General features: G+C 45.5%; 1 protein-coding gene across 1 annotated transcript; it reads right to left on the reverse strand.

Moving 5' to 3' along the window:
• Nucleotides 1–1,406: 1,406 nt before the first annotated feature.
• On the reverse strand, nucleotides 1,407–12,275 carry FGF23 (fibroblast growth factor 23). The gene is made up of 3 exons (XM_028728795.2): nucleotides 11,584–12,275; nucleotides 6,855–6,958; nucleotides 1,407–4,510 (listed from the first exon to the last, which is right to left on the reverse strand). Exons 1-3 carry the CDS (start codon nucleotides 11,804–11,806, stop codon nucleotides 4,112–4,114), a joined length of 726 nt encoding a protein of 241 aa, XP_028584628.2. The 5' UTR covers nucleotides 11,807–12,275; the 3' UTR covers nucleotides 1,407–4,111.
• Nucleotides 12,276–12,523: the final 248 nt, after the last annotated feature.

Here is a 12,523-nt window from a genome sequence, read left to right on the forward strand (position 1 = left end):
AATATCTGGAATACAGCTAGGGTTTGTTAAAGTAACAGATTGGGTGGAAGAGTTCCTGTCCATCCCTACTATGCTTTGTCTCCCCACCTCTACTTTATAAAGGTTAGGCAGGACTCAGGCTGGACCAGTACTATAACATGCAGGTCCTTGAGAGCCAGTGTGGTGTAGTGGTTAAGAGTGGTAGTCTCGTAATCTGGGGAACCGGGTTCGCTTCCCTGCTCCTCCACATGCAGCTGCTGGGTGACTTTGGGCTAGTCACACTTCTCTGAAGACTCTCAGCCTCACTCACCTCACAGAGTGTTTGTTGTGGGGGAGGAAGGGAAAGGAGAATGTGAGCCACTTTGAGACTCCTGAAGGGGAGTGAAAGGCGGGATATCAAATCCAAACTACTACTACTACTACTCTTCTTCTTCTTCTTCTTCTTCTTCTTCTTCTTCTTCTTCTTGCAAGGAGTCAAACCCAGATCTGTGTCTCTCAGAAATTTGGCTTTTTCAGGAGTGATGCATTGTGTAGAAGGAGCAAAATTGCCCGTCACCAGTAACAGCTGGTTGGAAGGTATCAAGGCCAGTGCGGTACATGATGCAAAGATGTAAAGGGTAGTTTCCTTTGTTGCTAGGCTTACAAGGCTGTGTTCATATTATATATTTAATAATAATAATAATTTATTTATATCATGCCCTCCACAGCCGAAGCCGGGCTCAGAGTGGCTAGCAACAATAAAAGTAACACAGTTTACATAAAATCACAATCAATTAATTGAAATGCATTCTAAAATCAATTCGTTCTAAAATCAATTCAAAATGAAATTAATGGCAACCATTGGGCTAGAGTTCTATGAGGATTACAGAAGGAGAGAGGGGGTCAGACTGTGCCTTGGCCAAAGGCCTGGTGGAACAGCTCTGTCTTGCAGGCCCTGCGGAAAGATGTCAAGTCCCGCAGGGCCCTAGTCTCTTGTGACAAAGCGTTCCACTAGATCGGAGCCATGGCTGAAAAAGCCCTGGCTCTGGTTGAGGCCAGCCTAACCTCCCTGTGGCCCAGGGTCTCCAAGATGTTTTTATTTGAAGACCGTAAGGTCCTCCGTGGGACATACCAGGAGAGACGGTCCCGTAGGTACAAGGGTCCTAGGCCGTATAGGGCTTTAAAGGTTAAAACCAGCACCTTAAACCTGATCCTGTACTCCACCGGGAGCCAGTGCACCACTAAGATACCACTTTATGTACACATTATGTACTTTCAATGCTTTAAACGTGTGGTGTGACCGTGACCCCAGGAGCTTTCAGTTACTTAATTCTCGTGGTCCAGTTGGATGCCCTGGCTGACAGCTTAGGAATCATTACGTTGGATAGGCTTGGAAAGGGGCATTTTTAAACCACAGGAGGAAAAACAAACAAACAAACAAGGCATGATTTATTTCTCAGAAAGTTTATTTGTATTTTCATTACAAATTGGAAATGGTGGGTATACATAATCATTATAAATATTAATAAATACTCTTAAATGCGGTAAAGAATTCAAATAAATAAATAAATAAATAGAACAACACAAAATGCATTAAACCACATTTCCCCTATTAGCTAGGAAACATCCGGGGGCTCTTTTTTCAACAATTCCCTTGTTGTTTGAGATTAGGAATATCCAACTATGGAGAAAGCCATTTTACATTTTCCAGTGATGTAAGAGTCCTGTAGTTTTAATAGTGTGGGAAATCATCATTCATAACAGGGAAAGCATACATTGAAACCTCTTCTGTATACCATCTTAATAGTTCTAGGCACGGAGCCAGTCCTGCGGCTTGGTTAATTGACAGTATAATATCAATGTTTCCTTAGAACTGAGCATTGGGGCCACAATCGCGCATACTTCTGTGGGAGTAAATGCCAGTGACTACGGTGGGACCTACTTCTGAGTAAATATGACCATGATTGTCTGGCACCCTTATCCTAAGAACAGGTCAGCAAAATTGTCTCGTTATTAATAAGGTCTAGTATCTTGAAGAGTTCAGAGTTCAGTGCAAACAAAAAGCCGTTCTGAAAAGCACTATAGGTTATTATAGCATGCTAAGGAAAAGTGTGAAATCTCTCCAGCGTATTGTAGGTTTATTTTCCTACTTGCACTTTCAAGAGATTTGAAGAAAGGAAGAAAACCAGCTTGAAGTCTTGAAGCACCCCATGGGAGCTCCTGGGGCAGCTTTTGCAGAGATGAACAAAATGTGTACATCAAATGTGGAGAATCTGGGTTTGTTTCACTTACATAAAGGGTGGCATCCACTTAAGTCATACTCAGGAGTCTGCCCACAGAAATCTGTGGACTTAACTAAAGTCTACAGATTTCAGTGTTTCTGCTTTGAGTGTGACAGTTGGCTATAAGTCAAAGAGCAAGGGATATGTTAACAGATTTTAAAAGGTGGATTTTAAAACATGTAATTTTTAACTTGCAGTCTGAAGTGATACTGTCTCCACTACAGTGGCGTAGCGTGGGGGGTGCAGGGGGGCCCGGCCGCACCGGGCGCAACATCTGGGGGGCGCGCGCTCGCACTCGCAGCTCTCTGCCCCCTGCTAAAATCCACGGGTTAGGAGGTGCAAATTACTTGCCTTGCCCCGGGTGCTGACAACCCACGCTACGCCACTGCTCCACTAAGGGCTCTGGCATATAATTCTGCTGATCATGTAGCTTGGCTTGTTTCTTAGAGCTCAGCAGGATTATGTAAGTTGAAGGAAATATGTTCCATTGTGGTAGTATTAATAACTTGCCATCTCTTCACGCTACACCAAAAATTCAGAGCTTGAAAGGCTACAAAAACATTAGGGCTGAAACAAATGTATTTGCTTTGTATCTCTGTCCCCCCACCCTCCCATACACATGCCAAGTATTATTAAAACCCCAGAGAGACGTTTTTTCTATTTTCCTCATCCATGGCTTATATGGCTTATATATTCACCCACAGCTTCAGTCAAGAAAAATTTGGTCCTTGCAAAGAGAACCAGGCAGTCAATTTGCTACGTTTCCTGGTTCCGATTCAGCTGTAGCTGAAGTTGTTCCAAGTTTTGCTCTGTTTCAGACCATAATGGTTTAGTAGCCAATCTGTCACGCTTACACTGCTTCATTTCTTCTGGGAATATTCAAATAATCCCTTACAATGATTTGCGCAGGAGAGAAGCATATTCATATTTGTTATACTGTATTCTGCTCTTAATCAAGGGACGCGGGTGGCGCTGTGGGTTAAACCAGGGCTTGCTGATCAGAAGGTTGGCAGTTCGAATCCCCGCGACGGGGTGAGCTCCTGTTGCTTGGTCCCTGCTCCTGCCAACCTAGCAGTTCGAAAGCACGTTAAAGTGCAAGTAGATAAATAGGTACCGCTCTGGCGGGAAGGTAAACAGTGTTTCCGTGTGCTGCGCTGATTCGCCAGAAGCGGCTTAGTCCTGCTGGCCACATGACCCGGAAGCTGTACGCAGGCTTCCTCGTCCAATAAAGCGAGATGAGCGCCGCAACCCCAGAGTCGGCTGCAACTGGACCTAATGGTCAGGGGTCCCTTTACCTTTTACCTATTCTGCTCTTAATAAGGGATGGTTAAACACAGTGGACAATTGGTAGTAAAAGTTGCAGCATAGTAGAGAAGGAGAGAAGGGAGGAAAACAGTGATGTATTTGACACAGGATCAGACCATTGGTCCATCTTACCCCATGCTATATCTATCTACCTGTCAGGCAACAACTCTTGGGGATACTGGACATTACAAAATTATCCCTTCTAAATGCTAGGCATGTGTTTGAGTTATGGCTGCTTCCAAGACAAGTTCTCAAGGTGAAGCTGCCTTATATTGTCAGACCATGGGTTATTCTGATTCAGTACTGTTTAGCCTCGGGTTGCCATATTTCAAAATGTAAAAACCAGGGCACCCCAAAAGTTGCCGAGGTTGTTTTTTTTAAATAAACAAAAATGCCTAAACATTCCAGAATTTTAAAAATATATATAAATTATTTCTTAAACCCTTATTCTAAACTGATACTGTGAACTGTATCAGAGTCCTAAAGCATTTTTTCAAATACTTTAAAATAATTGTTCAGATTATGTCCTTGTCAGGACAGAAAACAGGTTATTGTTACAAACTGGTTCAGGTTTTGATATCAGTCCTAGGGCTTGAAAACCACCTGCTGAACGTTGCACCGTTGGGGTCTCCATTTTCGGCATGTGAATCATCTACATCATGATATGTGGATGATTGTGCCTTTGGGTTGTCAGAGAGGTTTCCGGCTGATAGGATACTGCCGCAGGGATCGGCACTCGCATTTCTCGTATGTCTGCTAGGTTTTGGTGTGTTGAATTGGACTAAAGGGATTTCGTTCCTTCTGGCCAAGAATTGGGAGTACGGTGGTGGATTCATACCGGGGAATAAAGGCTGCTTAGCTTTTCCTAGGCTGACGAGATAGTTGTACTTGGGAGACTGGTAGACATCATAGCCATTTTCCAGGGTCCAATGTCTGAAAGTGCAGTCCTCATAACTGAAGAAGTGCTGAAGGAATAAACAAGAACCACGATCAGAACAGTATTAAAATTCGAGTGGAAAATGCTCATCAAAATTCTCTGCTACAGATGTTGAATGGTGTCCGGGTGACTTATGAGGAACGTCTAAGGGAGCTGGGCATGTTTAGCCTGGAGAAGAGGAGGTTAAGGGGTGATATGATAGCCATGTTCAAATATATAAAAGGATGTCATATAGAGGAGGGAGAAAGGTTGTTTTCTGCTGCTCCAGAGAAGCGGACACGGAGCAATGGATCCAAACTACAAGAAAGAAGATTCCACCTAAACATTAGGAAGAACTTCCTGACAGTAAGAGCTGTTCGACAGTGGAATTTGCTGCCAAGGAGTGTGGTGGAGTCTCCTTCTTTGGAGGTCTTTAAGCAGAGGCTTGACAACCATATGTCAGGAGTGCTCTGATGGTGTTTCCTACTTGGCAGGGGGTTGGACTCGATGGCCCTTGTGGTCTATTCCAATTCTATGATTCTTACCACATATTTGGTATGTCTAAATGTCTTTACGATATTTGATTTCAACATTTTATATTTTAGTATTTTTAATTGCATGTGCAATGGAATTACCATTGGCAGTATTTTATAGATAACAGTGTTACTGTTTGACAGATTACAGCTTGTGAGATGTTTGGTACCTTCCAAACCATTCACATCTAAAACATTTGAACTCGTGAGTTATTAGTCTTTCCCATTGCATTGTCAATGGTTCTTTGTTTTTACTTATTTTCTCTCTCCAAGTGATAACCCTTCTACCTTTACCAAAAATAACACAAAATAAAAAAATAAATCCAGATTCTGCGCAGAAAAATACCACATTCAAAACAAATAATGTTGGGGGGGGGGGGGGGAATCAGAAATCCACAGAAGCAGAAAAGTGATGAAATCCTTTTTTTAAAGTGTGATAACTAAGCTTTATCAAATGGTTATATGTCCCATGATAAGCTACCATTTAATAAATGGACACCTGGACTTTTTTGCAGTGAATAAAGATATAAAGCAGGGGTGAGAACCTCCATCTCATGAGCCAAATGTGGCTTGGCAGGGGTACCACTTTGGCCCATAGAACTATTCCTTGCCAACAGTGCCCAGCTGCCCTGGCATCTTCTTGCTGGTGTAGTGGGAGTGGGCCTTGTTCCAGGAGCCCAGAGTGGTTTGCATTTAAACCACTGCTAAAATGGAAGGGAAAAGCTCCTTTTTAGCAGCAGTTTCAATAAAACATCGACCAGTGGACTAGACCACCCACTGGACAATTATCTGATGTCATTATGTCATAAGGTGATGGGTAGATGGGTTGTCTTAGGTAAAGGTAAAGGGACCCCTGACCATTAGGTCCAGTCGTGACCGACTCTGGGGTTGAGGCACTCATCTCGCTTTATTGGCTGAGGGAGCCGGCGTACAGCTTCCGGGTCATGTGGCCAGCATGACTAAGCCATTGGTCTGCAGGGGAAGAGATAAATAAAGATGCGCCCCCTCTTGCCTGCCCCAAAGCTTCTCCATCCCTGATATAAAGCAGCATACTTTGATCTGAAATACTTGTTGAGGAACATGCAGATTGGCAGTTGTTTGAGTGATTGCCAAGATTGTGTGGATATTTGTGGGTGGAAAGAGAGTTCACATCTTCCAAGTTTGGCGGGTGGCGCTGTGGGTTAAACCACAGAGCCTAGGGCTTGCCGATCAAAAGGTTGGCGGTTCGAATCCCCGCGACGGGGTGAGCTCCCATTGCTCGGTCCCTGCTCCTGCCAAACTAGCAGTTCAAAAGCACGTTAAAGTGCAAGTAGATAAATAGGTACCACTCCAGCGGGAAGGCAAGCGGCGTTTCCGTGCACTGCTCTGGTTCGCCAGAAGCGGCTTAGTCATGCTGGCCACATGACTCAGAAGCTGTACGCTGGCTCCCTCGGCCAATAAAGCGAGATGAGTGTCGCAACCCCAGAGTCGGTCACGACTGGACCTAATGGTCTGGGGTCCCTTTACCTATACTTAGGTTAACAGCCTCCCAGTTATGTAAAGCCCTGGGTTTCACAATATCAAACTGAAGAGGGCAAATTGTTCAGCCCTCTGTGTTGTCTGTAGCACAGTTGTGGCATGCCGGTGGTGTTGTACAGGCAGAAAGAAATGTGGGACATCCTTCATAAATCATTGTGTCTCGTAAGAACTGCAGGGGCCTGAAGGAAAACGATATCCCCGGCATAAGCGAAAAGGTAAAGGACAATGGATTCCTTAGAAGTGCAGCAGAACTGGCTTATTGCATCTCCAAGTTATAGAATCACACTTTGGCTGTTGTGGCACCACTTGAAAGATGCTGGAAAAATTCGTATGAGAACTCACCGATCCAAAGATATTGCCATTAATATCCATACAGAGGAAGCGCCCAGTTTTTACGCCGTTTATCACCACATAGCCTGCACCTTCAGATTTGATCATCAGGGCACCTGAAATTTAAATGGTTAAACATTAGGAGATAATTTAATGCCGTAAACCAAAGATGACCATCTGGTGGCCATAGGGCAAGACCCAGTCCCAAAGTATTAAGAGTTATCTGGCTAAACCTTCCATTTTTTTAGTTGAGGTACGGCAAAAAAGCTTGCCCACAATTTTAATCGGAACAGGAAAGTTCTAAGAAAAGATAGTGTATTCTGTTATGCTATCACTTCATTTCGAATTTGGTTTACAATATGTATGCTAATATTTATATGTAATGCTATACTTACATAATATTTATATGTAATGTATAAGGGACGCGGGTGGCGCTGTGGGTAAAACCTCAGTGCCTAGGACTTGCCGATCGTATGGTCGGCGGTTCGAATCCCCGCGGCGGGGTGAGCTCCCGCCGTTCGGTCCCAGCTCCTGCCCACCTAGCAGTTCGAAAGCACCCCTAAGTGCAAGTAGATAAATAGGTACCGCTTTCTAGCGGGAAGGTAACGGCGTTTCCGGCGCTGGTGCTGGCTCGCCAGAGCAGCTTCGTCACGCTGGCCACGTGACCCGGAAGTGTCTTCGGAAAGCGCTGGCTCCCAGCCTCTTAAGCGAGATGAGCACGCAACCCCAGAGTCGGTCACGACTGGCCCGTACGGGCAGGCGTACCTTTACCTTTACCTTTATACTTCTGTACATGCTGAAATGTGCCGTATGAGGAGCTGGCCAATTGGCAAACCAACTCTTGTGTTACAAAGATGACTGCAAATGTGAGATTAAGGCTGGCAGCATTAACCCTGCCATGTGGGAATCCCTTGCAGATGACCGCAGTGCCCCGCGCCACTAGCCTCTATGGGTAAGACGCCCCTGGATGAGCTGTTCCTGGTTACAAACTTGGATAGCTTGAATAAAGTGGGTGGATAGATTCATGTTGCCACTGGTGTACCAGCTTGGTTGTAACTATTGTATTTTGATGACTGGGAAGCTATACGTGTTGCAAGTGCAGGACAAGCATTGTAATGTCTGGTCCTGACGGATGCTCTGGAGATAGCTCAGTCGGTAGAGCAGGAGACTCGTAATCTCAGGGTTGTGGGTTTGAGCCCCACTTTGCACAGGAAGATTCCTGCATTGCAGGGGGTTAAGTGCATATAGCATATAAGTGCGGTTGGAGGATGGATGGCGGCTAACAGATTGAGGTTGAATCCTGACAAGACAGAAGTACTGTTTTTGGGGGACGGGGTGGGTGGGTGTGGGGGACTCCCTGGCCCTGAATGGGGTAACTGTGCCCCTGAAGGACCAGGTGCACAGCCTGGGAGTCATTCTGGACTCACAGCTGTCCATGGAGGCACAGGTCAATTCTGTGTCCAGGGCAGCTGTTTACCAGCTCCACCTGGTACGCAGGCTAAGACCCTACCTGCCCGCGGACTGTCTCACCAGAGTGGTGCATGCTCTAGTTATCTCCCGCTACTGCAATGCGCTCTATGTGGGGCTACCTTTGAAGGTGACTCGGAAACTGCAATTAATCCAGAATGCGGCAGCTAGACTGGTGACTGGGAGTGGCCGCCGGGACCACATAACACCAGTCCTGAGAGATCTGCATTGGCTCCCAGTACGTTTCCGAGCACAATTCAAAGTGTTGGTGCTGATCTTTAAAGCCCTAAACGGCCTCGGTCCTGTATACCTGAAGGAGCGTCTCCACCCCCATCTTTCAGCCCGGACACTGAGATCCAGCGCCGAGGGCCTTCTGGCGGTTCCCTCATTGCGAGAAGTGAGGTTACCAAGCCTTCTTGGTAGTGGTGCGCACCCTGTGGAACACCCTCCCTTCAGATGTGAAGGAAATAAGCAGCTATCCTATCTTTAAAAGACATCTGAAGGCAGCCCTGTTTAGGGAAGTTTTTAATATGTAACGCTGTACTGTTTTTAACACTTGATTGGGAGCCGCCCAGAGTGGCTGGGGAAACTCAGCCAGATGGGCGGGGTATAAATAATAAATTATTATTATTATTATTATTCACTTATCCAAAGATAAGTATGAACGTACATATCGAGCGAAGGAGTGCTAAGCAAAAAGTGATTGGCTGATTAAAAACTTTTCACCTGCTCTGGCAAGCAGTTCTTTGATCTTGAGGCATCACACCACACCTCCCTTTTTGCTAGACCCCGTGGAAAAGCAAAGAATCAATCATTTATTTGTATGCCTCCTTTCCAAAGTTCAAACCATGCTCAAGACGGCTTACAACACATGCAAAATTATGTAACTATAAATGTAACAGAAGTAGTCATGAACAAAATATTGAGTACACAACCAAACTGAAATTTTTTCACATAAATCATAAGATCCAAAATGAAGATATAAAAAATTAACAACTCCCACCCCCAACAAAAACCCCTAAACAATACCTCTGCCCCAATCTGTGTATGTGTGTATGCATGCTTCCTTGCAAGATTTGGCTGCCCCTACCTGCTTGAAATGGTAAAACCATTCTTCAAGAAGCCCTCCCTAGATTTGGAAAATCTAAGTACAGTGGTGCCTCGCAAGACGAAAAGAATCCGTTCCGCGAGTCTCTTCGTCTTGCGGTTTTTTCGTCTTGCGAAGCAAGCCCATTAGCGGCTTAGCGGATTAGCGCTATTAGCGGCTTAGCGGGCTTAGCGGATCAGCTGATAAGCGGCTTAGCGGATCAGCTGTTTAGCGGCTTAGCAGATCAGCTGTTAAGCGGCTTAGCGGATCAGCTGATAAGTGGCTTAGCGGATCAGCTGATAAGCGGCTTAGCGATCAGCTGTTTAGCGGCTTAGCGGATCAGCTGTTAAGCGGCTTAGCGGATCAGCTAATAAGCGGCTTAGCGATCAGCTGTTAAGCGTCTTAGCGGATCAGCTGATAAGCGGCTTAGTGGCTTGGGAAAAAGGGGGGGGAAAGGAAAAAACCCCTGCAGGAACTCGCAAGACATTTTCGTCTTGCGAAGCAAGCCCATAGGAAATTCGTTTTGCGAAGCACCTCCAAAACGGAAAACCCTTTCGTCTAGCAGGTTTTCCGTCTTGCGAGGCATTCGTCTTGCGGGGCACCACTGTAACTACCGGCCAGTTGCCAATATCCCCTTCTTGGGCAAGGTTTCTGAGCAGGTGGTTGTGGACCCGATCCAGATGTCTTGCAGGAAACTGGTCTTCTAGATCGATATCAATTGGGGTTTAGGTCTGGCTTTGGCACAGAAACTGCTTGGGTCACCTTGAATGAGAACCTCTGTCTGGAGAGACATGGGAAACGTGTCCTTGTTAATTCTCCTCAGCCTCTCAGTGGCTTTTGATACCATCGACCATGGTATCTTTCTGGACCGATTGTTTGAGCTTATTACACCAATCCTGGCCTGACGGCACTGGCTACCGATTAGTTTCCGGGCCCAATTCAAAGTGCTGGTTTTGAGCTATAAAGCCATAAATAGCTCAGAACCATAATACCCAAGTCTCTCGTGATATGAACCGGCCCAGACCCTGTACTCATCCCTTGGGGCCTTTCTTTGTGTGCCTCCTCCTGTCAAAACCAGGCCTAAACTCCAGTTGAAATGGATCTAGAAAACCAATTTCCTCCAAGGCTCCTGGTCCAGAGACAACACGAGAACAGCCCTTTTCTATAGTGGGTCCTCGCTTGTGGAATGAATATTTCCACTTACAAAATATAGGTTCTAATTCCCCCTAAAATTTGGAAAATGCAGACGTGTCCAGGAAACGCTCCCTGTCCCCTATGCAAAGCTGTGCTTCAGTTTCTCTGCAGTGAAAGGAATGAATAAATCCGATTCTGTATATATTTGAAATTTAAGGCATGATGCAGTTGACGTTTATTTTTTGACTGAATCGTGCTTTTAATTAGAGCTCAGTTTCTGGTTTTTCTTAATGGAAACAAACCATGGGCACGTTCTCTTTCTAATAAGTCTGCCACTTTTACAGATATTGAAATATTAAATCTCCATATTAAACATTAGGACTAGAGAGCAGCTCTGGGCTTCATGTTTCTCCACCTAAAATGGGATTAATAGTGGACTGGGTAATGCAGCTGTCACTATAATATTTCTAGGAAGCCACTAACAGCAAATGAAGGCAGCCCATTTTCCCTTGTTTATTCCCAGCATTCTTCCCCTGGAGGGGTAGGATGGAGGGAATGTCGTTTTAGGTCACATTTTTATTGCAAACCTCTGCAATTCGCACCTTACCAAACTATATGCAAACTCAAAGAAACCTGCCCTTCACAATCCGCACTCCTCCAAACTTTGCCACACAGTTCTCCAAGCAAATAACGTGCACGGAAATGCTTATGTTGCCATCGATTTATTTCGTAAAGTTTATACGCCTTTCGATTGTAAAAGAAACAAAGAACAAAAGCCCAAAGCAGTTCACAAAAGGTTAGGGGCTTCGTTTCCGTAAGAATGCATAGATGAAATGAAAACAACATACAGAAATGAATCGTGTTAGGCATAATTGCTTGGGAAAATGTGTGGAGGGGGAGAAATGCAGATTAAAATGCTGACAAATTTTCACGAGGACTTTTTTTAAAAAAAGGCAAGCAACGTTGTAATGTGGTGGACTGGATTTATTACTGGAAAAATGAGAAACTGAGAGAAACATCTCCCCCTCCCCTCAACCTTTCAGTGGTACTTACTGTAAACGGTTTGGTGAGGACTTCCATCCACATGGCCATTGGAGTTGATTTGCAGGTGGAAGCTGTTTCTTGCTGTGGACGTGTACAGGTGCAAGAGTCTGTCTGTGTTCCCCCAGTTCTGGTTGAGTAGCGGCGAGGCGTTGGGAAAAGCAGTAGCTGCCTTGCAGCCACAGGCGGCCAGCAGGATGAACCTCAGGAAGCTGCAGCGAGTGACCGGGCACATGGCTCTTCTTTCTGAGTGGCTGAAACCTGAAACTCGATCCGTTAATCTGTTCCTCCCTTCGCCTGTGTCTCCCTCTCCTTTGGAGTGAATCCTCACATAGGCTCCCTACAATTTTTGCAGCAGCTTTATAAAGGGCAGCTGGGTGACACGGGATCCCTTTTGTTTTGTAATAGCAATATTTTGGGAGTGTCCTGAGACCTCAACAAATCCAGGCGGGGGCAAAAAAGGAATGCATGTAGGTTTCTTAGGGGAGGTTACGCCGCTTCCAAAGTAAGCTTTTGGGCACTAATGACATGTTCAAATGTTATCTGGAAAAAGCCTCTGACATCACAACGCTTCCCACTGGTGGGATCAACCCATTCCTTTGTAAGGGAAGGATATTTTCATTTCTCCCCACCTTTCCGTGCAGCTGATTCTGTAAATATGTAGTGTCAGACACAAAATCTGAATATCTTGTTAGACCCTTTTTGACTCCCCGCTATGGCCCAAGGCGGGACGCGGGTGGCGCTGTGGGTTAAACCACAGAGCCTAGGACTTGCCAATCAGAAGGTCAGCGGTTCGAATCCCCATGATGGGGTGAGATCCCATTGCTCGGTCCCTGCTCCTGCCAACCTAGCAGTTCGAAAGCACATCAAAGTGCAAGTAGATAAATAGGTACCGCTCCGGCGGGAAGGTAAATGGCGTTTCCGTGAGCTGTCCTGGTTTGCCAGAAGCGGC

Source organism: Podarcis muralis, chromosome 6, assembly GCF_964188315.1.
Source record: "Podarcis muralis chromosome 6, rPodMur119.hap1.1, whole genome shotgun sequence".
NCBI classification, from domain to species: domain Eukaryota; kingdom Metazoa; phylum Chordata; class Lepidosauria; order Squamata; family Lacertidae; genus Podarcis; species Podarcis muralis.

What these genes read in the sequence shown, in the direction of transcription:
- FGF23 (XM_028728795.2), bottom strand. Translation starts at nt 11,806, where the DNA reads ATGTGCCCGGTCACTCGCTGCAGCTTCCTGAGGTTCATCCTGCTGGCC. An exon ending in TCCTCACCAAACCGTTTACA is followed by an intron (nt 6,959 to 11,583) that starts GTAAGTACCACT and finishes TTTAAATTTCAG; the next exon opens with GTGCCCTGATGATCAAATCT. An exon ending in ATGGCAATATCTTTGGATCG is followed by an intron (nt 4,511 to 6,854) that starts GTGAGTTCTCAT and finishes TTATTCCTTCAG; the next exon opens with CACTTCTTCAGTTATGAGGA.